General features: G+C 42.0%; 1 protein-coding gene across 4 annotated transcripts in view; it reads left to right on the forward strand.

Annotated features, from left to right (window-relative positions):
• SLC10A7 (solute carrier family 10 member 7) overlaps nucleotides 1-24,744 on the forward strand; it is a 250,116-nt gene that overhangs the window by 164,994 nt on the left and 60,378 nt on the right. For all 4 annotated transcript variants that reach the window (XM_022599742.3, XM_022599744.3, XM_022599741.3 and 1 more), the window contains one exon: nucleotides 7,973-8,008. In XM_022599742.3, the coding sequence (XP_022455450.1) occupies nucleotides 7,973-8,008 (36 nt within the window). The remainder of the gene's footprint in view (nucleotides 1-7,972; nucleotides 8,009-24,744) is intronic.

Genomic DNA, 24,744 nt, shown 5'->3' on the forward strand with positions numbered 1-24,744 from the left:
GTGAGATCTTCCTGGACCGGGACATGAGCCCGTGTCCCCTGCATCGGCAGGCGGACTCTCAACCACTGCGCCACCAGGGAAGCCTAGTCCCAATCTTTTGAGAATAAGATGGTAGAGGCATTTCTTCACAGAAGCATTGAAGTTACAGAAGGACAAGGTAGAACTGCTTTCTATAATGGGAACTCCTTATGGGCATGGACCATCAATGAAAGATCAAATATGTGCATATCAGAGACTTGGCTTGAAAAATCAAAAATCACTCTAAGTATATTAGTGAGGGTAAGCAGTGCTTAACAGTGGTTGTAGGAAAAGAAAAACAGAAAAGAAAGAACAAAGATTTTCCAAGACAGTCTTTAAAGACAACCCCAAGGACTTCACAGAAACTATTTTCTGGAGTTTTAGGTAAAAGTCCACTTTAAAATGACTATAAAGTTTTATGTGTTTAGGTGACTTGGAATCTTTTCTCCCTCAGCACCCATCATGTCTGTACACAGTTAACACTCAATAAATGTCTGTTTAATGAAATGTATGCCATTGAGACAAGCCAACTGCTATCGCTGCGAGGCCTCACAGGGTGACATTGCTTTATGGGGTCACCAGAATCCAGGAATAGACCCTTAGCTTTGCGGGTCCAGAAACTCAGCTATCATGAGCACCCCCCAATGTGGTTGTGCTCTAGGAGACTGGTGTCAACTAGTCTGGGTCTTCTCTTCCTATCAGAAATACTATGTGGAAAACAAAATTACTATTCAGTGTTTTCTTGGCAAGCATGGACTCCGACTAGAGAGAATTAAGTGGATGTTTTCAGTGGCTGGCGTTATCAAGCTCAAATAGTCTGATGCATCTGACTTTACTACAGTGCACTGTGCCTGGTGAACAAGCCAGAATGCTCCTATCAGCTGCCAAGATATACCCGTCCCCTGACAGAGCTATGAACATACTTAGAAATGCTTAGCTGGGCATTTTAAGGTACTGACTCTGTGAAGGCCCAGTTTTAAAGAGGAAAATATAGGCAGAGGGGAGGGAAGAGGCCCTCACCTACCAGTCAACCACCACTTTCTTTCCAACTGCCCTTCCCTAGATTCCTAATGCGTTTTTCTTTCCTCTATAAAATTTCCTCAACTACATATTTTGAGAGCCATATTTATAAGGTCATATTCCCTGAGGCCATGTAACCTGACCATTTTGTTTAATTCAGGTGTCTCCAAAATTCTCCACCCACCCCTTTTAAATTGATTGCTTAGGGTGTGTTAGCCAATGTCACTCATTACATATTGGTTTGATACAATTTCATTCTTGAAGATTAAACTTTACTACTACTTTTTAAGATATCACTACATACTGACCACAGAACAAAATATTAAGACAACCTGCGAGTTTAAGTTAGTATTAATCTTAAAAAAATAAAAATAAAAGTGATCTTTGCATTAACATAAATGCAAGGTTCAGAGTAAAGGAGTTGTCAAAGCATAATCTTCAAAAGTTGAAAATATGACATTTTTATAAATATAGAATGGACGCCTGTCAAATATTTATTTAACTGAATAATGAGGGAGCCGGCAGGATGGTAAAGATGGTTTCAAGGAATGATAGAAATAGGGGTTATTTGGTCCATCAGAAAAACATACCGAAATAAGTTTGCTGAGTTAGAGACGAAACCAGCTAATTTCTGCAGGGTAATAAAACCATAACCTTTGTGATCGTTCTTCTACTAGATAGAAATTATTTCCATCTCTACTGGACAAAGCTTTGTAAGTTAACATGTAATTTCATAGTCTGGGCCCTAATCACTAGTAAGTAGAAGTCAAACAAAGGTATATCCCTCTAGGAAATTAAGTAAGTAATCCTTGGATTGGCCCGTTAGACAAATCTCCAGGGTGACTTTGAAAGGACATGCGGTCCTCATTTGGCCTTATTTCCAAGTTTTGGTCAATTTTTATTAAGCAAGTGCTGTGGACTCTTAAATTCATCTGGATAAGATGATGTCTAAAGGAAGGCTCGGGGCTTCCCTAGTGGCGCAGTTGTTGAGAGTCCGCCTGCCGATGCAGGGGACGCGGGTTCGTGCCCCGGTCCGGGAGGATCCCACATGCTGCAGAGCGGCTGGGCCCATGAGCCATGGCCACTGAGCCTGCCCGTCCGGAGCCTGTGCTCCGCAACGGGAGAGGCCACAACAGTGAGAGGCCCGTGTACCACACAAAAAAATAATAATAAAATAAAATAAATAAAAGAAGGCTCAGAACCGCCCTTCCCCACCAGGAGGGACAGTGGGAGGGCCTGAGGACTTTTAGCCTGGACAAGACTTAGTATGGGGACCCAAATGCTCACTGCAGCATTACTCTTAAACTACAGGCCTGAGGAAATAGTTTAAGAGTGCAGAGATTTTATGTACACCATCCAAAAGCAGCAGCTAAAAGGCCATCACAAGAAAGGAGGGGTGAGATGTGTCTTAAGTTGCTGCAAGGGGAAGACAGGGCATCAGTGGAAGTGGTTTGGGCTCAGATTGAGAAAGAGCTTCCCACCGTGAAAGAACGTCAGCCGGGCAGTGTGTGCCTTGAGAGCAGGAACAGGTGTCTGTCTGCAGGTTCTCTGGCAAAGGCGTGGCCATCACAGCCTCACATCAGGAGCAAGTGAGGGAGACAGAGGAGGGTCACGTTTCAGATGAGGACTGGACCAGCCTCAACTAAGATCCTTTACAAAACTGAGATTCTGTTATTTTGTGAAAATTGAGTTATTGCTGTTTAATTAAAAAATACGAAGCACTATTTCCAAGGCTCAACATTTAATATCCTGGAGACAGAAGCCTTATGTTAGTTTTAGTAGCTGTGTGAACACCATAGTTATTGCAGCGAAGCCTTTTGATAACTTTTTCTCCTTTTAAAAATTGATAATTTACTTCAGTTTTACCTTTTCTACAAGCTCTACTCCCGAGAGAAGCGCATTCACAGTTTTGTTGTTGATTTTGTTGTTATTTGGGGGGGTGATGCTGGTTTGTATTTTAATGTGACTAAATCTCAGTGTCTCAGGTTTGACACTTTTTTTTCCTTTCCACTAAAGTCATTGAAATATATTCACCTGGTCGTTCACATCAGAGGTGTAAATGGATTTTCTAAAGGTTTTTAAGAGATAATCAAAGTCAGACGCTTTGTGACTTAACTTCTTCAGGTGTTGCAAAAAGAAAGCTTAACACATCGTCTCAATTGCAAGGATGCTAAAACTATGCTTGACCTTGAATCTGCAAGGAGTTGGGTAACATCTTTTGCTAGAAGTGCCTATCTACCACTTGTTTGTTTTTAACCATCTGTATAGAATTTACTTGGGAAAGAGAAAGGAGAAGGAATCAGATATATTCAAGAACAAATAGCGTGTTTATTTGATTTTCCAGCTTCCAGTGACTATTGCAGTTACAGTTTAACTTTTTAGTTTACCCTTTTTACCATTGATATTTGCCATGGATATTTGCAAAAATGCGACTTTAAAAAAATGTATCAGCCATGTCACACAAAGGCTTATATCTCAATTTGTTTCATGTCATCAAAAAGACATACTGAGTTTGAATCTCCTCTTAGGTTTACTCTTAAAATATAAACCTGGGGAAATAGTGTAAGATTGCAAAGATTTTGTTTACACAATTCAGGATCACAGGCTCTGGAGTCAGGGAGATAGAGATTGAATTCCTGACATTGCCTTTTCCTGTCACTCAGTGTCTCTGAGACTCAGTTTCCTTCCCTAATAGATGGGGATAATATCAGTACCTACTGTATAGTGTTGTAAGGATTACGTAAGATAACACACAGAAAGTCCTTAGCACGTCATCTAATACAAGTACTCCATAAATATTAGCTATTATTATTTTATAATAATTAGAACAACTTCACCAAAACTTAATTATGGTGCTCTTGTCAGGATTAACGGCACCATGACTGACTCATTTCCTAATACAATTGAAAAGCAACTTTCAGCTTTGTGCAACAATTCATTCTTAGTTAATGAACTTGAACAGCCATTCTTGAGAAAATAATGAGGAATTGTGAATCTAGAATTAGAAGATACATCCTATTCAGTAGGAAACTTAATGTCTTAGCAACAAATGTCGTAAGTCCTTGTAAGAACTGTTGTGTGTTGGTGACCATACACTTGAAATATTCAAGCAGGAAAATCTGGAGATAATAGTGCTCTCCCTTCCAGAACGAGCGCATCTCTAAGAATTGGTGATCAGCTGGAAGCCAAGGTCATATAGCAACTAATCATGACATATATGTCCTTAGCAGAACTCTGTAGGAAACTGTACTGGTTGTTAATCTGCTACCCAGAGACCAGTGCTGCACTGGAGTCAGTTCAGGAGTTGGAGCTGGACAAAGCAGGCTCTAGTCCAAGCTTTGACATTTATTTCCTGTGTGATTTTGGATTGGTTGATTGGCTTTTCTGAACCTGTTTCGTCATCCATAAAGTGGGGCTATTATGGAAACCAACTATTTCAGTAGAGGAAGGTCAAATTTTTAAGTGTACATAAAAGTACTGTAGCAAAATACCATTAGTAGTACTGGTATTATTACTAATACTGTTACTATTCCACTATTGCAAAGGAAAATGAAACGGGCACCAGGAAGAATATGGGTGCCCACGTGTTATATGATACCAGTGTGGGTTCGACCCCTCTAATACAAGACAGATGTTCCCAGAGTGGTGACAATGCTCAACCTTCTTCCTGGGGGAAAATTCTTATCCTATCACAGATATCATACTGTTTCTCAGAAGTATTATTAGTGCTATTGAAATTCCATAATTAACATTAATATAAGTTTCTATTTTCTTTTATCTGAATTTAGATGAACTGATAGATAACAAGGGTAAAAGTGGCTAGGTTAGAAGCAAAGTCAAATTCATTTTCCATTTACTAAACTATTTTACTATCTCATTATACCCCCCCTTTAACATTGGGTTGGCCAAAAAGTGCCTTCGGGTTTTTAAGTAAAAATAAAAGACACGTTTTTCATTTTCACCAAGAACTTTATTGAACAACATATTCACCCTTTTGTTCCACTACCTTCTACCATTTTTCAGGCAACTTCATAATTCCATCTTCCCAAACCTTTTTATCTTTTTGAGCAAAGAACTGTTCCAGGTGCCTTTTACAGTCTCCCAGGGAATTGAAATTTTTTTCCATTAAGGGAATTTTGTAAAGACCGAAATCAATGGAAATCCGAAGGTGCAATGTCTGGTGAATATGACAGTTGAATCAGAACTTCCCAGCCAAGCTGTAACAGTTTTTGCCTGGTCATCAAAGAAACATGCGGTCTTGCGTTCTCCTGATGGAGGATTATGCGTTTTCTGTTGACTAATTCTGGATGCCTTTTGTGGAGTGTTGCTTTCAGTTGGTCTAATTGGAAGCAGTACTTGGTGAATAATTGTTTGGTTTTCTGGAAGGAGTTCATAATAGAGGACTACCTTCCAGTCCCACCATATACACAAATCACCTTCTTTGGATGAATACCGGCCTTTGGTGTGGTTGGTGGTTGTTCCTTTCGCTTGCCCCATGATCTCTTCCGTTCCACATTATTGTACAGTATCCACTTTTCATGGCCTGTCACAATTTGTTTTAAAAATAGAACGTTTTCATTATATTTCAGTAGAGAATTGCATGCGGAAATATGGTCAAGAAGGTTTATTTTGCTTAACTTACGTGGAACCCAGACATCAAAGCAATGAACATAACCAAGCTGGTGCAAATGATTTTCAACGCTTGATTTGGATATTTTGAGTATGTCGGCTATCTCCCACGTGGTATAACATTGATTGTTCTCAGTTATTGTTTTGATTTGATCGCTATCAACTTCAAGTGGTCTACCCAACTGTGGAGCATCGTCCAGCATGAAGTCTTCAGCACGAAACTTCGCAAACCACTTTTGACACGTTCAATCAGTCACAGCACTTTCTCCATACACTGCACAAATCTTTCTTTGTGTTTCAGTTGTGTTTTTACCTTTCTTGAAATAATAAAGCGTAATATGAAGAAAATGTTGCTTTTTTTCTTCCGTCTTCAATATTAAAATGGCTACACAAAAATTCACCAATTTAGATGTCTTTTTTAAAATGCATGCTGATATGACAGCTGTCACAATACAGTCTAACAAAATTGTTTCAAATGAAGTTAAAGACAACTAAGTGCTACTAGAGCCATCTTACAAAAAAAACCAAACGAACTTTTGGCCCACACAATAGTTTGACATTGTTGGAAGGATCAGCTCCAAGCTCCCTCTCCTGGCCTCCAAGACCTTTGATGATCTGGTGTCTGAATCCTCCACTTGATACTTTTTTTCCCTCCCTGCTCAACTTCATAGCTTTGCAAATGCCCTTCCTTCTTCCTGCAATATCCTAACACCCTTTCTACCGGATCACTTTTCATTAATTCTTCTAATTATTTGGAACCATGCCTGGCATGTAAGTGGATATTCAATAGACATTTAAACAAATTGACTTGAAATCAGATGGCTCCCACCTAGACTGAAACAGCCAGGTATTTCCATTTCGACGTGACCTCACAAAGTTCGGAATTCCTCCCAGAGTCTGAATAGATTCCATGTTATTGAAGAACAGTAACTCTTAACAATTATTTTGCACATTGAGCTCTTCTAAATGGTGCTGATGAGAACTTGCCTCAGAGGCACCAGTGGAGCTGATAAACCACAATACATGTTTTAATAAGTAGATTTTAAAATATAACACTTGAATAAAAATGTGGTATTCCTTATTGCCAGCTAGCTGTGAAAGCTTGCACAATAAAGAAGCATTTATTCTATTATTTAACAATAAAACAAGTCTGTGTGTGGATATTCACATGTGTATATGCCTAAAAAAGTTATGGTAGCGATATTCATATAAGGCAAGCCATTCCCTTTGGGCCACATCCAAAAGAATTTAGTTACTGTAATGATAAAAGGGCTTCCATATATTAATACCAAAAGGACTTTTTCCCAAAAGTAATGAAGTGGTCCCAGACCTCGATCCTGGGCACAGTATAGTCTCTCTCTGTCTGTCTGTCTATCTCTGTCTCTGTCTCTCTCTCTCTCTCTCACACACACACACACACACACAGACTCTTTGGAATTTTAAAGTTCCAAGTAGAATTCATTAATAAAAATATGAACTGCTTTTTCTTGTATAAATCATAGTAAAGTGTTGAGAGATAAAGGAACAACTAAGGGGGCAGACCACCAGCTGCTGCTGTAAACCCGAGACGTGTCGTGTTAACTCCCAACCCAAACACCTAGTTTTAAAGATTTACCTTCAAGAATCCTAAAAGCTTGTATCCTGCCTCATCAACAACAGCCTCAAACTGTTCCCTGTCATCAAAGAAAACAAATCTTTTGCTCCTTCCTGCCTCTGGAGGCAGAGGGACTGAGGTGGTCCTGGGTGGCTGAATTAGATGAAAGACTTGCCTTCCACCATGGAGACATGGAGTCCAATCAAGTGAAATGAGTTTTGAGATCCCAACTCATTTCCTAGGGGAGATCAGTTCACATTGCAAAATCATGACATCCCATTCATCACAACTGACGTGGTCTTTGCTCAGGAGAGGACCCCAACTGGGACTAAACCACCTGTCTTCTCTTGAAAAGGGGCACTTTATCCAAGTTAGAGTTGAAAGCCTTGGAGTGAGAAATCTTGCCAGCTTCCACCCAAGTGATGCATATGCAACGTGGAAGGAAACTTAAGCTTAAAAAAGGCAAGACGAGTTTAAGGAAGATTGGTGGTTATACTTTAAATGATGCCAGATATGAATAATTATACTAGAGATGCTAAGGCATTATGGTTGGGAGAGCCAAGAGTGGGGCTCCCTCTTCTTCATCTCCTAGATTTTATTAAACAGAAATGAGAAGGATAAGCATGTCCATGCATCAGAGTTTAAAATGGCAAAGAAAGTGTCCTGTTTTCCAGGCTGATAAATGATCGTCATCTCTTTCATTTCTTTCAGGGCATCGTTGTAACACCCCTGCTACTGCTGCTTTTTGTGAGTATTTTGATGTTGTTTTTAATATTCTTTATTAAAAGCCATCTACAACCCTTTAAGAAAGGTCTTTAGAAATAAATTGAAATTTGAATCTTGCATCATATTTTGAACTGTTCTTCCAGTTGAGCTGTACCAAGTCATAACATGGAGACACAAAGAATCTCTGTAGTCTCATGGCCCAAGGAGAGCAACAGGACCCAGTTCTTGGGCCTCTGACTCCTGGCTAAATCATTAATTATTACAAATTAATGACCTGTGACGTAGGTCAAAAATGTGCTGCACTTTATTTTCTCACTAGTGAGACTGAAGTGATTGCTAGTGAGCAAGGGTTTGATTGAAAGAGACTTGGTCCAGGGGACCAGACAAAGCTCAGTTTCCTGTGCTGGTACTGATAGGAACTGGCTTCCTCACTTTGGGGAATACTGCCTCGGTGTTTTCATCTGTAAAATGGGAAAAAATAACACCTACCCCAGTCTGTCTCCCAGGGATAATGAAATGTGCTTTAGAAAGGAAAAGTACAAGCTACTGGCAAACCAAGCAAAAATTGTTCTGAAAATAAGAAATGCTAATTAGCTGTCTTATTTCTTTTGGCACTAAGCATATGAGAAATTAGATGAGAGATTATAATAGAAATTAATGTTATCTCATGCTGAGAAAAGCATATGTAACCATGAATGATACCTAAAATATTTTATGAACTGTGCATTTTTCATACACACATCTCCCAAGTATAAATCACTCCACTCATCACTGAAATAGAGTAGGGATGCATTTCTGGGAGTGAAATGTAGCTGTTTGACTAGCACTATTTGTCAGTGAATTAAAACTATGGGGCAAATTTATTTAATTATAGGGTAATTACCCAAGTTGAAATTCAATTAGAGTAATAGAATGTGGGACTTCATTTCTTACAAGCTGTGTAGGAAGTGGAGAGGGAGAGATGCCCTACTAAACAGTTGGATTTTGCATCTTTCATGAAAGACATTTCCTTCCAGTAATAACCCTCAGCCTTACCATCCCTTCTGAAATGCTAGCTCCATCCTGACAAGGTAAGGAGAGTCAAATCAGATCACTTCCCACAGCATCACAAACCTCATTAATTTAGACTCAGCAATTCAGAATTTGCAGTGAGTCAAACTGAAACTGAAGTGAATGTCTCTTTGGGAAAAAAAGACTTGGTTGGTATGCACCTACCTGCTCACCTGCTCACTAGATGTGAGGACCTGGGATCATCCCTCAGTGTTTTTTCCAAGCCTTGGGATCGTAATTTCCCAGGAGCAGCGCTCAGTGGGCACAGGATGCAGGCCAGCCTGGGGTCCCCCCTGGCAGTGAGTCAGAGAAGTAGCATAGAGCTGGCCATATAGAAAGTGTCCAATAAATGACTACGTAGCCTAGATTTTCTCCATTGCAGAAGAGTAGCATCTCCTACTCAGGGGACTCTTTGAAGAAGATCACGAGAGAAGTCACAGCCACAACTAGGGAGCTAAGACCTAGGTAGCACTTTTTTTTTTTTTTCCGATACGCGGGCCTCTCACTGCTGTGACCTCTCCTGCCGCGGGACACAGGCTCCGGACGCGCAGGCTCAGTGGCCATGGCTCACGGACCCAGCTGCTCTGCGACATGTGGGATCTTCCTGGACCGGGTCACGAACCCGTGTCCCCGGCATCGGCAGGCGGACTCTCAACCACTGCGCCGCCAGGGAAGCCCATAGGTAGCACTTTTGAGTATCTCAGAGTCTGGAATCCCTGAGACACTGTTTCAGCTGTGACTAAAAGAACCAGATGCTTACTTTTCTCCCTCTCTTCCCATCTCCATGCCGTAACAAGACATTCCCAGCTGGTTAATATTAATGGCATCATGCAAGCTTGCCTCCCCTCTTAGACCCTAGACTTGTGAGCTTTAGTTGGTTCAACCTTTTTAAATCGTCGAGCTACAGGAATAGTGAAAGAAACCCCAAGACCCTCAACTTAAAAGTTTAACGCTTCCCTTTTGAGCCAACTGGGCTGTCCCACTAGGTTCAATGGCACCGTCACACGACATCAATAGTTACTTCTGTGTTACGTGACTTGAAATCGCATGCACAGTATATAATACTTTTTGCCTGTGCATTTTACGAACAATGGGAATTGCTTAAACACTTGGGTGACCAGGCTTCACTTAGCAGGAGAGAAAAGCCTGAGCGACTTAAAATATGAACACATATTATTAAAGATGTAGTGTTTTTCATCAACACCCCTGTTGTGGCTTAAATTGTGATTCTCCAAAAGGTAGATTGAAGTTCTAATCCCTAGTACATCCGAATGTGACCTTATTGGAAAATAGGGGTGTTGCAGATGTAATTAGTTAAGATGAAGTCATAGTGGTACAGGGTGGGTCCTTAATCCAATATGTCTGCTGTCCGTAAAGAATAGGAGTCAGAGAACCACAGGGAGAATGCCACATCACGACGGAGGAAGAGATTAGAGAGACGGGTCTACAGGCCAAGGGACACCAGCGGTTGCCGGCAAACGTCAGAAGCTAGAAGAGACAAGGAAGGATTCTCCTCTAGAGATTTCAGAGGGAGCATGGCCTTGCTTGATTTCAGACTTACAGTTTCCACAACTGTGAAACAATACGTTTCTGTTGTTTTAAGCCACCCAGTTTATGATATTTCATTACAGAAGTCAAAAAAGCTAATACAACCCCTGAAAATTGAATTGTCTTTTTTTTTAAAATCATATCTTGAAAGTGTAAATTTCTGGATAGTCAGGCACAGTAGCTAGTAAAAGCCAATTTTGCTGATGGAGTCTCAGTTCCCTGTATTCTTAACATCTTCTCAGAATGTTCCCTTTACCATCTTGCTCCAACTGAAACCTGTCTTCGTATTCATGTTTTTGCTGTTGGCATCTTTCATATCACTGAGCCTTGAAATGGGAGAAGGTGTCTTTCTTGTTCCTCTTTACCAATCCCAGATCACTTCCCATGCCTTCTCCATAAAATCCTCCTATTACCTTTAAAGGTTATGCCAGCACACCTATATTACCTGCTGCCGCTCTTTGTTGTAATTGTCAGTGGAACACCAGGTCACGCTCTAAGAGTCCAGAAAAATGTTAGCACCTTTCCATTGTCTTCTTTTTCACAGCACACTTGGATTGATTCTTGGTGTTTTCAGTATTCACATAGTTGACCTTCCCAATACCCTGGCCTCTAAATTCTTGACCCCCTTCACCAGTGAGATTGCCTTCCCCCTCATCTCAGCCAGTCACCCCTGCAGTCAGACCTTTGACTTATTATTGCCAATGATAGCATCCTTCCATAATCCTATTTTCAAATGTCTTCTCCTACTAGCAGCTGCTATCTTTGTGACTTACTCCCCAGACTAGGAATTCTTCAGACTTGCCAGGAGGGCTCATTTATTTACCTTATCACCTTCAATGCTTCTAACTAATCCACCCTACCCTCACCCTCTTACCCTCAGATTCCATCTGACCTAGCCTAGATCTCATGGTCCATCATTGTAATTACTTTATTACATACGCCGTCAACAACCTTGCTCATCTCTTACTGCTCCCTATTTGTCTGGCAAGTGCCAGGCCTGCTTAAATCCAGCTCCACACCTTTCTGTATTTGTACCTGAACACGCGGGGGCACCCACTCTCATGCTGACTGATCTCATTCGAAATTCGTGACAACTAATTGTAAATGAGCCTGGCAATCCTACTCCCTTCCCCGAACCGATGCACATCCCCAATCTCTAGAGAATCATTTCACACCTTCTCCTTGCTTCTCACATCTCCAGTGCCTCTTCTCTTTTTGTCATCTTAACTGATGCAGAAAGGAAACTAGATGATGAGGAAGTCAGAAGCAATCAGAGAAATTTACAAAATCCTGCCTACTTGCTTCTATATTTTTCACCTCTCTCCTCCTTCCGTAGATAAACTATCTTTGCTCCCATCTAAGGCCAGTCCCTCCAGTTGTGCCATCCCTTATTTCCTACTTAACAATAGGAGCCACACACATTTCCCTCTTTCTCCTATGTCATTAAATTTTCTATCTCTGCTGGATCATTTCTGTCAGCATGTAAGCATTCTGTAATATTACACATCTTAAAAATTAAATTTCACCTTATCCGACCTGTAGTCCATTTCTGTGCACTCTTTTATGGCACAGTTCCTCCAAAAAGTTATCTTAACTTATTCATCACTCATTCAGTAATATGTATTGAGTTCTTCCAATATACCAGTCACTTTCCGGGGTGCCAAGGATATAGCAGTGAGCAAAACAGATACATCTTTGCTCTAATGGAGGTTATATACTAGTGGAAAGAAGCAACCAACAAATAAGTAAAAATATATTGTGTAAGATGGGTGCTAAAGAAAAAATAAAATAAGGAAGGGAAGTGGGTTGGGAGGTTGGACTCACTGAGAAACAATATTTGAGCAAAGGCCTAGAGGAGATACCACCAGAAAGTGAGCTTTCTGGTGGTAGAATGTTCCAGGTGGAAGGAACAACAAGTGCAAAGGTCCTGAGAGTGTGCTTGGTGCCTAAGGAACAGCAAGGAGGCCAGCATGGCTGGAATGGAGTGAGCAAGGGGAGAGTAGATGGAGATGAGGTCAGAGACATAGCAGAGGCCAAATGATAGAGGACCTTAAAGTCCTTTGTACAGATTTTGAATTGTAATTCAAGAGAGACAGGAAACGATTGAAAGAGTTTTGATCAAGGGAATGGCGTGTTCTGACATTCCCTTTAAAAGGGTGGCTCTGGATGCTGGGTTGAGAGTAGATTGTTAAGGGGATCATGGTGGAGACAGGAAGACCAGTTAGAAAGCTAGTGCAAGAGATGCCGTTAGCTTGGGCCAGCGTGGTTGAATAAATCTGGTGGGAGGTAGTTCTTTATTTTCTTGGAAGAACTGAGAGATTGAATGAAAATTATGAGGGAAAGATAAGAATCAAGGATGACTCCACACCTGTGCAACTTGAAGTATGGAATTGCCACTTACTAAGATAGGGAAGGCTGTAGGGTCGAACAAGTTGATGGAACTCACAACAGATTCAGTCTTGGACATGTCTGGATTAAGATGCCTTTCAGACATCTAAGTAGAGAAGTCAAGTAAGCAGTTGACTATATGTCTGGAATTCAGGAGAAAGGGTCTGGACTTTCTGTGTGTATGTATCTCTAGAGATACACATTTGGGAGAGTTCAGCATAGAGATGGATTTTGAGTTAGACTGGACGAGATCACCAAAAGAGAATAAAGAAGGAGAGGTATCAGTGGACTGAATTTGAGGCATTCTAACATTAAGAGGTCAGCAAAGAAGACCAAGGATATCCAGTTTGCTTAGGAAGAACACCAAGAGATTTTAATGTCCTAGAAGCCTAGCAGAGAATGTGTTTCAAAGAGGGGATCATGGTCAGCTACTTCAAATGCTGGTAATAATTCGGATAAAATGAAGTCCAGCAATTGGCCATTGATTGTAACAAGATGGAGGCCACTGGAGACCTTAACAAGAGCTATTTCAGCAGAGTTTTGGAGGTGAAAGCCTTATTGAAGTTGGTTCAAGAATAAATGAAGAAAGAAGAGTTAAAGACAGAGTTCATTTTGCTGTAAAGTGTGCAGAAAATGGGAGAGCAACAAAGTTAATGAAGGACCGAGAGAGGATTCTTTTTTAAGTTGGGAAAATTATTAGCATATTTGTATTGATAGATAAATCCAGTTAGAGAAGGAAAATTTGATACAGAAAAAAGAGGGGAGAATTCGTGGACCCATGTCCTTGAGTAGGAGAAAGGGATGAGTTCTAGTGTGTAAAGGGAGTATGGCCTCCTAAGCACAGATAGTTCATCCAGAGTCACGGAAGGGAAGCCATGGGATATAGGCAGGGATGCAAGTAAATTGGATGATGTAATTATAGGAGCTTGTTAAGTTCTCCTCTGGTTCTGTTTTCTCAGTGAAGTGGCAAGCAAGGTTAGGGGTAGAGGACAAGAAAAGGCGAGGAGGTGTTGGAGATTTGATGAGAAAGGCAAAGACATGAAACAGTCATACGGCAGAGTGAATGGGATGGGCAATGCAGTGCTATGGTCCAGCAGCACCGAGGACCATCCTGAGTCTTTACACTTGGCATTGGCTCAGCCTGGATTCTCCCCACCCCGGATATCCACACGGCTCCCTCCTTCACTTTCATCAGGTCTCTGGTCAGATGTCATTTTAGAGGAGAAGAATAATATATTCCATCACTCTCTCCCCACCTACCATTCTTAATTGTTCCTCTTTAACACTTATCACGTGACATCTTAATCACTGGTTAATTTGTTTATTATCCATCTTCCCTAACTAGAGCAAAGCATTACAAGATAGCAGAGACTTTATGTTTTGGTCACTGCTAAAACCCCACTGCTCAAAATAATGCCTGGCTATGGAAGCCACTTGAAAGCATTTTTGAATAGATGCTTGGTAAAGAAAACTATTTCTGTTCTCACAGTACTTCTAACACCAAAGGTGTGGGTTTTCCATGCCAAGGGATCCTCCAATTCTCTGCAAATACCAACCAGGTATTCTACAATTTAATTCATTTTGACACTAACTTCCCAGAGTTAATGCAGACCCCACAGGTGGAGGGCTCAGTCTCCCAAGATTGCCTCTCACTTCAGGTGCCGATCAGAAGTAGTGGTTTCCAGGTTACCCACACTTCTGTCCGACTTGGCTACAAATCAGGGGGCTCCCACAACCCCCTCCTCAGGTCCAATAATTTGCTACCACTGTTCACAGAACCCAGTGAAACTATTTATTATTACTGGTTAATTATAAAGGAGACAAATAAACAGCCAGGTGAAGAGGTACATAGAGCAAGGTCCAGAACGGTCCCAAGTGCAGGAGTTTCTGTCCCATGGAGTTTGGGGTGTGCCACCCACCCTGCATATGGGTGCATTCACCAACCCGGAAGCTCTCTGAACTCTTCTGTGCCAGGTACTGGGGACAAAACCCAAATAATGTAACAAAAGACACTCTTATCATCCCATCCCTCAGGAAGTTCTGAGGGTTTTAGAAGCTCTGTGCTAGGAATTGGGAACAAAGACCAAATATATACTTCTTACTATATCACTACATCACAGTTGGACAGGTGGACAGGTGCCTCTGTTCAAAGAGTCAGGCTAGGACCACTTTTAAGACTCGTATGTCCTCATCACATGCTCTACCTTCAGGGCCACATTCCTTATTGTAAAGCCATTTTGAAGGGACCGACTTCACTTCCCTCACGGTCTGTCGTGCAGGGGTGGCATGGTATGGGGAGAAAGCATCCCGTTTTGGTTCAGTCTGCAGCCAGTATTTGTTGTGAACAGTGGATTTTCTTTTACCCTTCTTAGCCTCGGTTTTTACCTCTGTAAAGTGAGAATTATGATAAGATGAAATGAGTTCATTTATGGGAAAGCCTGTTGTAAACTGTAAGGAACCAGCAAATGCTAGTTATTTAAATTTGACACTTTATAAAGGAAAATAGAAAATAATGCCGGGAAGGATGTCAAGGTTTTGCAAAAGCACTTGTCTGATAAAATGCAGCGATGGTCCAGCTAGTCCAGACCTTAATGATGAGCTGAGTCTTAAAACTTTAAGATTCTATGATCATCTGTAATCTTATACACTTGTATATAAATGAATCCAATATTTACCATGGCTGGCAACGAGTGCAGTGAAGCTTCCTGAAACAGCACCATTCACTCCTAAGGCTCAAAGTGCTTTTTACATATATCACCTCAATTTTCTTGATGACATACCTTTGCTATTGGCAGGGGCAGAAATTATTGTCTTTATTTTGTTAGTGGATGTGTATCAGACCATGAAGTTCCAATCTGTAAGGTAGATAAAGGCCTTGTCTAGCTAAAAACTATACTTATAAGTTCATTACTTGAAATTCCATGTGAATTGTCCTTCTGAAACAGTGTTCCCAGTGGTAAGCAGCCACTAGATTTTGTCCGCCTGGGCCAGGAACCATGAATATCTTATTCATTAACTTATCTCTGGTGCCAAATATTCAATAAATGTTGGAAGGAGGGGAATAGAAAGATGGGTGAACAATGATTAGAATGATTCAAATGATAAATAAGTGGTTCGAAGGTTAGGATTCCAGCCTGAGCCATAAAATTTTACTTTATATTTGCTATGACAAATAACTTACAATTTTTTTCAATAATAGTAAAACATCCATTCTTTTATTCAGTGTTTGGATGCCTACTGTGCACTGTGAATATTACAACGATCAGTCTGACATTGATCCTTCACTCAAAGAATTTATGATTTCACAGAGAAAATAGAATATATTCACAGATAATTAAAATCCAAGGTAGAAATTGTATCACAAGTATCATAATATTTCAAAGGAGATTACTAAAAAAGAAAACATTTTATTTAATAGGAGAAGTGAGTTTTTTTACAATAATTTTTTACTGAAAGAAGCTTTTTAAAAAATATATTCAAGTATAGTTGATTTATGTTAATTTCTGCTGTACAGCAAAGTGATTCAGTTATATACATACACACACACACACACACACACACACACACACACACACACACACATTCTTTTTCATATTCTTTTCCATTATGGCTTATCACAGGATATTGAATGTAGTTCCCTGTGTGTGTAGGACCTTGTTGTTTATCCCTTCTATATGTAATAGTTTGCGTCTGCTGACCCCAAACTCCCAATCCGTCCCTCTCCCTCCTCCCCCTCCCCCTTGGCAACCACAAGTCTCTTCTCTATTGTCTGTGAGCCTGTTTCTGTTTCGTAGATAAATTCCTTTGTGTCATATTTTAGATTCCACATATAAGTGATATGTTACGGTATTTGTCTTTGTCTGACTTCACTTAGTATAATAATCTCTAGGTCCATCCATGTTGCTGCAAATGGCATTATTTCATTTTTATGGCTGAGCAATATTCCTTTGTATTTATGTACCACATCTTCTCTATCCATTCATCTGTTGATGGACATTTAGGTTGCTTCCATGTCTTGGCTATTATAAATAGTGCTGCTATGAACTGGGGTGCATGTATCTTTTCCAATGAGAGTTTTTGTCTTTTCTGGATATATGCCCGGGAGTGGGATTGCTGGATCATATGGCAACTCTATTTTTAGTTTTTTAAGGAACCTCCATACTGTTCTCCACAGTGGCTGTACCGATTTACATTCCCACCAACAGTGTAGCAGAGCTCCCTTTTGAAAGAAAACTTTAAATTTGAGGAAAACTTTTAATTTGAGAGGTAGATGGAAACTTCTAATATTTCTCCAGGGATCTCCTACTTACTTCAAGTTTTTTTCATGTGCGTGGTTCTGATTCTCGTTCATATCTAACATCACTTAAAACTTGCAGATCTTTCCTTTCCTCTGATGTGGTTTCTCACTAACACTCTGTTTACCGACCATTATTACAGTTTTTGTTCAGCAGCAAATAATAGAGAAGACTGAAAGAGAGAGACTTGGAAACTTGAAATGGAGTGTTGTGCGTAGTGAAGATGCGGAGGCCCTGGTGCTGAGTCAAGCACTTAGGCTGTGAGGTCAGGGACAGTCCATTGGGCAGCGTGAAGCTGCTGCCTTTGTAGACCCCTGTCCCCCCAGGTCTCCTTAGCAGCTCCCTCACACCTCCTTCCCAACTACATCTTGGCGACTGTGCGGAATGAAAGGAAGCAACGCCTGAACTTCTCTCTTACTCCCTCTAAAGTTAAGACAAAGAAGGTAAGATAACTATGTTCACACCGTGGAACAGGTCAGTCTAATTCTACACAATTATGATCTAAGGAAACCAGGTATTAGCTGGTATTGTCATGGCCTCAAGCCCCATAATTCTGTAGACCACCACTTTTATTTAAATAAGTTCCTGCGTGGCAGGGGAGAGTCAGTAGTGCTTTGAGCTTGTGCCATTGGAACGACAAATCAAGGCCTCACTTCCACCCCAGCCACCTCAGCTCAACATCAAGACCCCTGGAAACACAAAGGGCGGAAACTTGGACCGCTGCTGAAAGTCATGTTCTCAGAGTTACAGATCAGCCCATCTTCATATATGGGGATGGTCACATCGATCGCTTAGGATATTTAATAAACATTCACTCTCATGCTTACCCATTCAATAGTAATGTAAGCGCCCCTTAAGTAAGTGGGAGCGCCACCAGCTCTGCCGTTATATCAATTGATTTTATATGACTTGATTTCTTAGAAACCTGGCCCCTCATCAAGTAGATATTTAGAAGGCATTGTGATACTTGGACGTATATACACACATGTGCACAGCACGCAAACATGTACGTGCACCCCCATGCATGCACACCAGGCCCTGTTTCTAGGCTAACTTTATGCTCCATTCGTCTGACTGTCTCTTCTGTTACTTCCCATTTTAGCAGTTCTTAAATCCAATCAGCTTGAATTCTCAGGACACTTTAAAAGAAACCTTGTTTTTCCAGAAGGGGAGGGGGACGGTGGGGAGAGGGGGAGAATAATTTTTATTGAGTAGGTATAATGGGTACTCTATGCATATTCCCATGTGAGTAGCATGAGTACCTTTAGAGGTAGGTATCATCCTCACTTATATGAGAAAACTTAGGTTCAAAGACTAGTCAAGAACACGGGGCGCTTTCAGGCAGCGTTCCTTCCAGGTTTTGCTTACAAAGCACGCCTCCTAGGAGACAGGTGATTTTAAGACATTTTATCAGCACTCAGTTACCACTTCCTGGACATATATATTTTAGGTAACATAGGAAAGATAAACAGAATAAGGCATAAATATTGCCTTGAAGAAACTTAAACCTCATGTAGGTAAAGAAGAATAGACTATGGAAGAATTTTAGAGGAAAAATTAACTACTAAACTATGTGATTCAGACTGAATTTCATAGGAGTTCACAGAAGAGCGAGGTCAGGGTCGGGGAGAGATGTCAGTGGCAGCTTCCAAGGCTACTGTCATCATTAGTTTCTCTAGTAATTGGCTACCTGTGATAGAAAGTCCTTCAACTTTTGATCCCATCAATAAAAACAAAAACAACAAATACAGACATTAGTGTCATGTACAGTACTCTGATTTTTTGTAGTATGTTCCCAATGATGGTTGCATAACTGATGGTCACATACATGTGCGATGTATAAAATGATGATAAAACATAAAGCACTTGAAGAGAAACGATCCCATTGATTGCCTCAGTTGTTCCACACGGAGCCGGGCACTCCACCATGTGCCCAGGAGCGTTTGTTCCTAAAGCAAGTAAGACGGATCTCACCTCCTCGAGCCTGAGAGCAGCTTATCTTCTGACTGTGTGTATAAATCACGCAGGGATGCTTCTCACGCATGGAGAATTTTGTAACGCAGAATAATCTGTGGAGTCTTTTGTAAATGCTCTTCCCGGGGCTCCCCCAGACCTTGTTGAAATAATGGGGAAGCAGGGGAGCACCTGGTAAGCCACTTTCAAATGCTCCAGAAGCAACATTGATAAACTCCCCCCACCCCCATCCCCCTTCAAGGACCATTGACCCAGAGAGGGCGAGTCCACTGCTGTTCTGGGACTTGGCAGACTTATCTGAAGGGATGAGCTCAGGTGCAGCGCTGTCCTAGCCAGGCTTCTCCCTGCACCTTGGTCCCCGCTCCAACACCAGCGGCTGCTCCCCAAGTGGTTATGATCTGGCTGAAGTGAGAAGGACACTGCTTCCTTACACCACCCTTGCCTGTTGGTCCCTCTTCTGGAGGAACTTAAAACTTTGTCTCCTTAAGGGACAATTAGCAACAGCAGGTTCTGTGGTTCCTGAACCAAACTCAGGATTGACAAGACCGAATCCTGTGGTCAGGGAATAACGGACAAAGCTTGTTTCTAGATGCCTCTGCATATCTCTGCCTCTAGCCAGCCACGTCCTGGAAGCCCAGCTTTCCTCTGCGGGCGATAAGCTGATTTACAGTTCATTCGGGCACAGTTCGTTTGGGCACATTTCACTACAATTCTTGTGTTGTTTGAATAAACAGAACTTACAATTGTACGTCGTTTCCATCAGTTATTGGAAGGTAATCTTTTCATCTTACCTTTTAAATTAGCAGATAACAAAAAGAAATGCTTTACATATTTTTTTAATCTTTAAAAAAATCATTTAAAACCTATTTTGTTCTTTGTTGCTCAGAGAAGGAAAAATACCATGCATCTAGATATATAAATAATAAATAAAAGGGATCATTTCCTCAACTACCTATACACATTCCATGCCGTAACCCATCTCTAGTTTGATACATGCAGCCAAATCAATGTGGCTTTTTAACAACCATATTCTTAATTTTCATAAAAATGGCAGTCATTTTTCCACTGAGCCTGTCAGCCTGGTATACCTTTGAGTCATTGATTTTGTGTAAGTAATCAGTTCAGTTCGCATGGAATGAAAGACACACTGGACTATAGATTCTGGGGAAAGACGGGACTGTAGAAGGGCTCAGGGGATCAAGGCCTAGGGACATTCTCCCTTCTTACGTCTGAATGCCTTGTCTTTGTGACGGGAAGGGGATAGTATTTATGAACATCCATAAGGTCTGTGTGTGGGTACAAGAAAGTTAGATCCAATAGTAAGCAAGTCCCCTCCTTCTTTCCCTCGCCTGGGGCTGGGCTCTGGGTAATGTTGGTGAGGGGCCAGAACTGGGCCGGAAGGGAACTCATCCTGCTTTCTATATAGGTCTGAAGTGGCTTCTTCCTGATTTCCTCGCAAAGGAGATTTAACATTCTTTACTCTACAGTATAAACTATAAATATCTATTCTTATTTTTCTCTGAATGTGGGACTCATGAAAGCAAAGACCAATCATCAAGGGTGAATTATATAATACAATAATGTTTTAATAGCTGAGAAGGGACACAAATAGTTGCAGCGCCTGTGGCTAATGGATTTCCCTGGTAGGAGATAAAAGGCTGATGACACAGAGAGCAAGTGAGGACCTGGTGCGTTAATGACGATTTACAGGTCAGCTCACTTACAGGAGTGATTTAAAACGCACCATCTGTTTTCTAACTGTAGGCTGATAACTGTGATTTTACAGACGGTCAATGTGTCTTCATCAAGAATTTACTTATTTGTCTTTCTGAGTCTGCTTAGTCTGGCCCTGTAAAATTTCACTGACTGGACGCCCCCAGATTCTTTCCAAATCAAACAATTTCTAAGTTGAATGGATCGATAGCAGCCAATCTTGCTTCGTTTGACTCAGCCTTTCTCTGCCAGGTTAGAAAATTAAATCCTAATGCTCTAAAGCAGGCCTTGTATGTACTGGATTAACTTCTTTCTGGCACATCTACCCTGGCACTAGTGATGTGCCATCCTTGAGTGAGTTAAGAAAAGAGGTACTCAAATAATTTTCGGTGTCCTGTGGTTCAAATCCAGAAACCCAGGTGAGAAAGGCTGCACCGTCATCCACTGCTTATCCAGTTTCCTCCCATCCCCTTTTTTTCTTTTTTCCCCTCTTTTTTTTTTTTTTTTTTTTGTGGTACGCGGGCCTCTCACTGTTGTGGCCTCTCCCGTTGCGGAGCACAGGCTCCGGACGCGCAGGCTCAGCGGCCATGGCTCACGGGCCCAGCCGCTCCGCGGCATGTGGGATCTTCCCGGACCAGGGCACGAACCCGCTTCCCCTGCATCGGCAGGCGGACTCTCAACCGCTGTGCCACCAGGGAAGCCCTCCCTCTGTCTTTTTGCTTCTGCCCTCCAGCTCCCCATCTCCTTCCAGCCCTCACAAAACACACATACAGACACACAGACGCTCTTCTCTTTCTCTCCCACGGACAAGATAAGGGGAGGCCAGCTTTGGCCTCCACTCCTGCCCCCTTCCCCACCTCACTGCTCTGTCCCTTCTTTTGTTAATGTGCGGCGGAATGTGAGGATTAAGTGTGAGGGCTGTGGAGACAGCCTCTGGGTTGAGTTCCCGGCTCCGTCACTTTCTAGGTGCGGTGACCATGTCCAGGCTGTTCAAGTGTTCTGTACCAGGGTTTCCTCATATGAAAATGGGGGTGCTAACGAGACCCGCCTCAAGGGGTCGCTGTATTAAATCATGCAACACATTCGGCGTTCGGAGCAGTGCACAATAAGTGTTACCATATCTGTAATTACAGGAGACGATTGGGTGGGAGGCTCCTGGCCCTTTCTTGGGGCTGTGAATTCAGCAGGACTCTGTAACTTACCAAAAGCTGGAAGGATGGAAAGAAGAAAAAACATTGTCAAGCCTCTCTTTCTACCTATGTGTTGTGGCCATTCATTAGGTGAACACACATTCTGGAGCACATACTGTGTACTAACTCCGTGGTTCTCAAAGGTAAGCCCCAGCCCAGCAGTAGCAGCAGCATCACCTGGGGCCTGGTTAGAAGTGCAAATTCTCCCCTTCCTCCCCTCGTCCTTCCTGCTAGGTGTTACGAATCGGAAACTCTGAAGGTGGCACCAAGGAACAGGTGTTTCCACAAGCCCTCCAGGTGTGTCTGGTATGTTAACGTTTGAGAACCACCACCCTAGATGTAGAACGTAGTCACTCTGCTGGGCACCCGGAACATAAACATGAAAAGGACCGCGTCCCTGACCTTCAGGAACATAGAGTCTACTGGGAGAGGCAGATGTGTAAACAAGAACAACCAAGGATTCTGAGCGGTACAGTGGCAACACAGAGCCACAAAAGAGGGGGTGGCCGAGTCCGCATTTGGGGAGGAGGGTTTGGAAATAATCCCCAAAGAAGTGATGCTTGAAATAATTCTTAGGAAAAGACTAGAACTTTTCCAGTTATAAGCGGGGGAAAGAAAGGAGTGTGCACTTGGTGATGGGTGGACCCGCATGCAGACCTCAACTTTGAAAAAGCAGCTCCTGGAGCTGGTGGGGTGGGGGGGGGGTGGTTTTTTGTTCACTGTTGGATCCCTGGGGCTGAGAACATGCCTCTGGCCCACAGGAGGCACTGGTTACCATTTGAATGATTGAACACAAAGGTCTTAAATTCCCACATATTTAATTTTCACTGAAACGTTTCTTCGCAGCATGAGATTAAAACAAATAAACCTAATTGTGAGTTCTCTGCTTTAAAGCACTATATTCCTGAAAGGGATTAGCCAATGCCTGGATTGTTTATTTCACATGCGATATCTTAAAGCACGGGTTGGCAATGTGAGACGTAGGACCTTTAAACCCGCCGGGTGGCTCAGCGAAGCCCAGAGCACTTGCTTGACACAAGCTTATGCTGAACCTGCAACTTTATCCAAACGTGCAAATTATTGATGCTTCAATAATTGATGCTTCAGAGACCAAACACATTGGTCTCTGAAATAGAAACCACATGAGGTTCCTCATTAAAATGTGAAGAAACAAATAGCCCGGGCAGCGTATTTCCTTCTGCTTTAGTTAAAATCAACTCTGCATGCAAAGTGATTGGGTCTTGTAATTTTCTAGTCATACTCTCAAATGCAGATGCTCACTCTTCTTTCTTCTGGATGCCAGGGCGTACTTCATAGTGTCAGGAACCTCCCCAAGGGGACCTCTGCATCTTCAAACTGACCACAGCAACAGGTCTGGTGGCCGATTCAAAAGAAAGGACTTATGCCAAGTTAGACCCCAGGACTGAGATTTCCTTCCTTTCAGAGCCACTTCTAAGGAAGCCACCCTGCAGGACTTCCTCCCCAACATGTCCACCGTACTTAGTCTGGTTTCGTGTACCCAGTTACCTACATCCCTGGCTAGCTTGCTCTGGCCTCTGATCTGACAAAGCCGCAGAGGAGGGCTGCTCTAACCTGTGCTCCTAATCAAGTGGATCAGAGATCACGGGTGTTTTCGAGGACAAAGGGACCTTGGGGATCATGGACAACCTCCCACCCTCCCCCTCACCCCATAGCCTTTTCCACTGTCTTCTAGGAACAAGAGGCTCCCAAACACTGAACATGCAGGTGGCCTATTACGTGATGGATCTAGAAAGTGAAACACAGAATATTCTTCAACACCAAAGTTGAAATGGGTTTTCCTCTACTTCCCTTTTAGCTTGAATTAGGATTAAAAAGAACCCCCAACATGGACTCAATACACGAAATCACATTTTAACTTTTCTGTCCATTTGATCTGAGTTTACTGCTCTGCAGTAATACTTTATGGTTAAACTAACCAGCCTTCCCAATGTGCATCTGGCTTCTATCACAGAGCAGATCTGGCTGAAGAGTTGCTTGCATGTGTTTGAGGAGCACTGCCAACTGCACATCATAACACAGGTCTTCGAAGTGTTCATTACAAGCTGCTTCTCTCTGGACCTCAGTTTTCAATCTTTAAAAAGAGCTAATGGGACTACGAGTCTCTTGCAGGTTAGGGTTCTATCAGTTTTAGGTCTTCCCTTCCAGAGCAGCATTAAGGAGCTAAGGAGGGGGTGGAGGAGAACTGAGGGAGGTAACATGCACCACCAGGCTCGCTCTGTTGTTTTACACGGGCACACGTGCGTGTGAGCTGGTCCTTTCTTCCCTTGGTTTTTATCATGAATAGATGCCCTTAGTTTCTAGGTGCGCGTTCGAATTCGTTTTGTTACTAGTGATAAACAAGCAGTGAAAAGAATAATACCAACTGATTTTGTAACGCTACGTGATAATAAGAGATTTTTAGATATACTTAAGTTTTGTGTGTTTTTTTTTTAGAAAAAACAGGGGTATGATTTTGGATAAGAGTTTGTCTCATTTTAGCACCCCATGTTTACAAATTAGTTCATCTGTTCATTCTGCACAGGTTTATGCTTTCTGCATACATATTCTCTGTGCCAGT

Source organism: Delphinapterus leucas, chromosome 5, assembly GCF_059928025.1.
Source record: "Delphinapterus leucas isolate spDelLeu-1000000601 "Yukka" chromosome 5, BTC_Dleu_Yukka2, whole genome shotgun sequence".
Classification (NCBI taxonomy): Eukaryota; Metazoa; Chordata; class Mammalia; order Artiodactyla; family Monodontidae; genus Delphinapterus; species Delphinapterus leucas.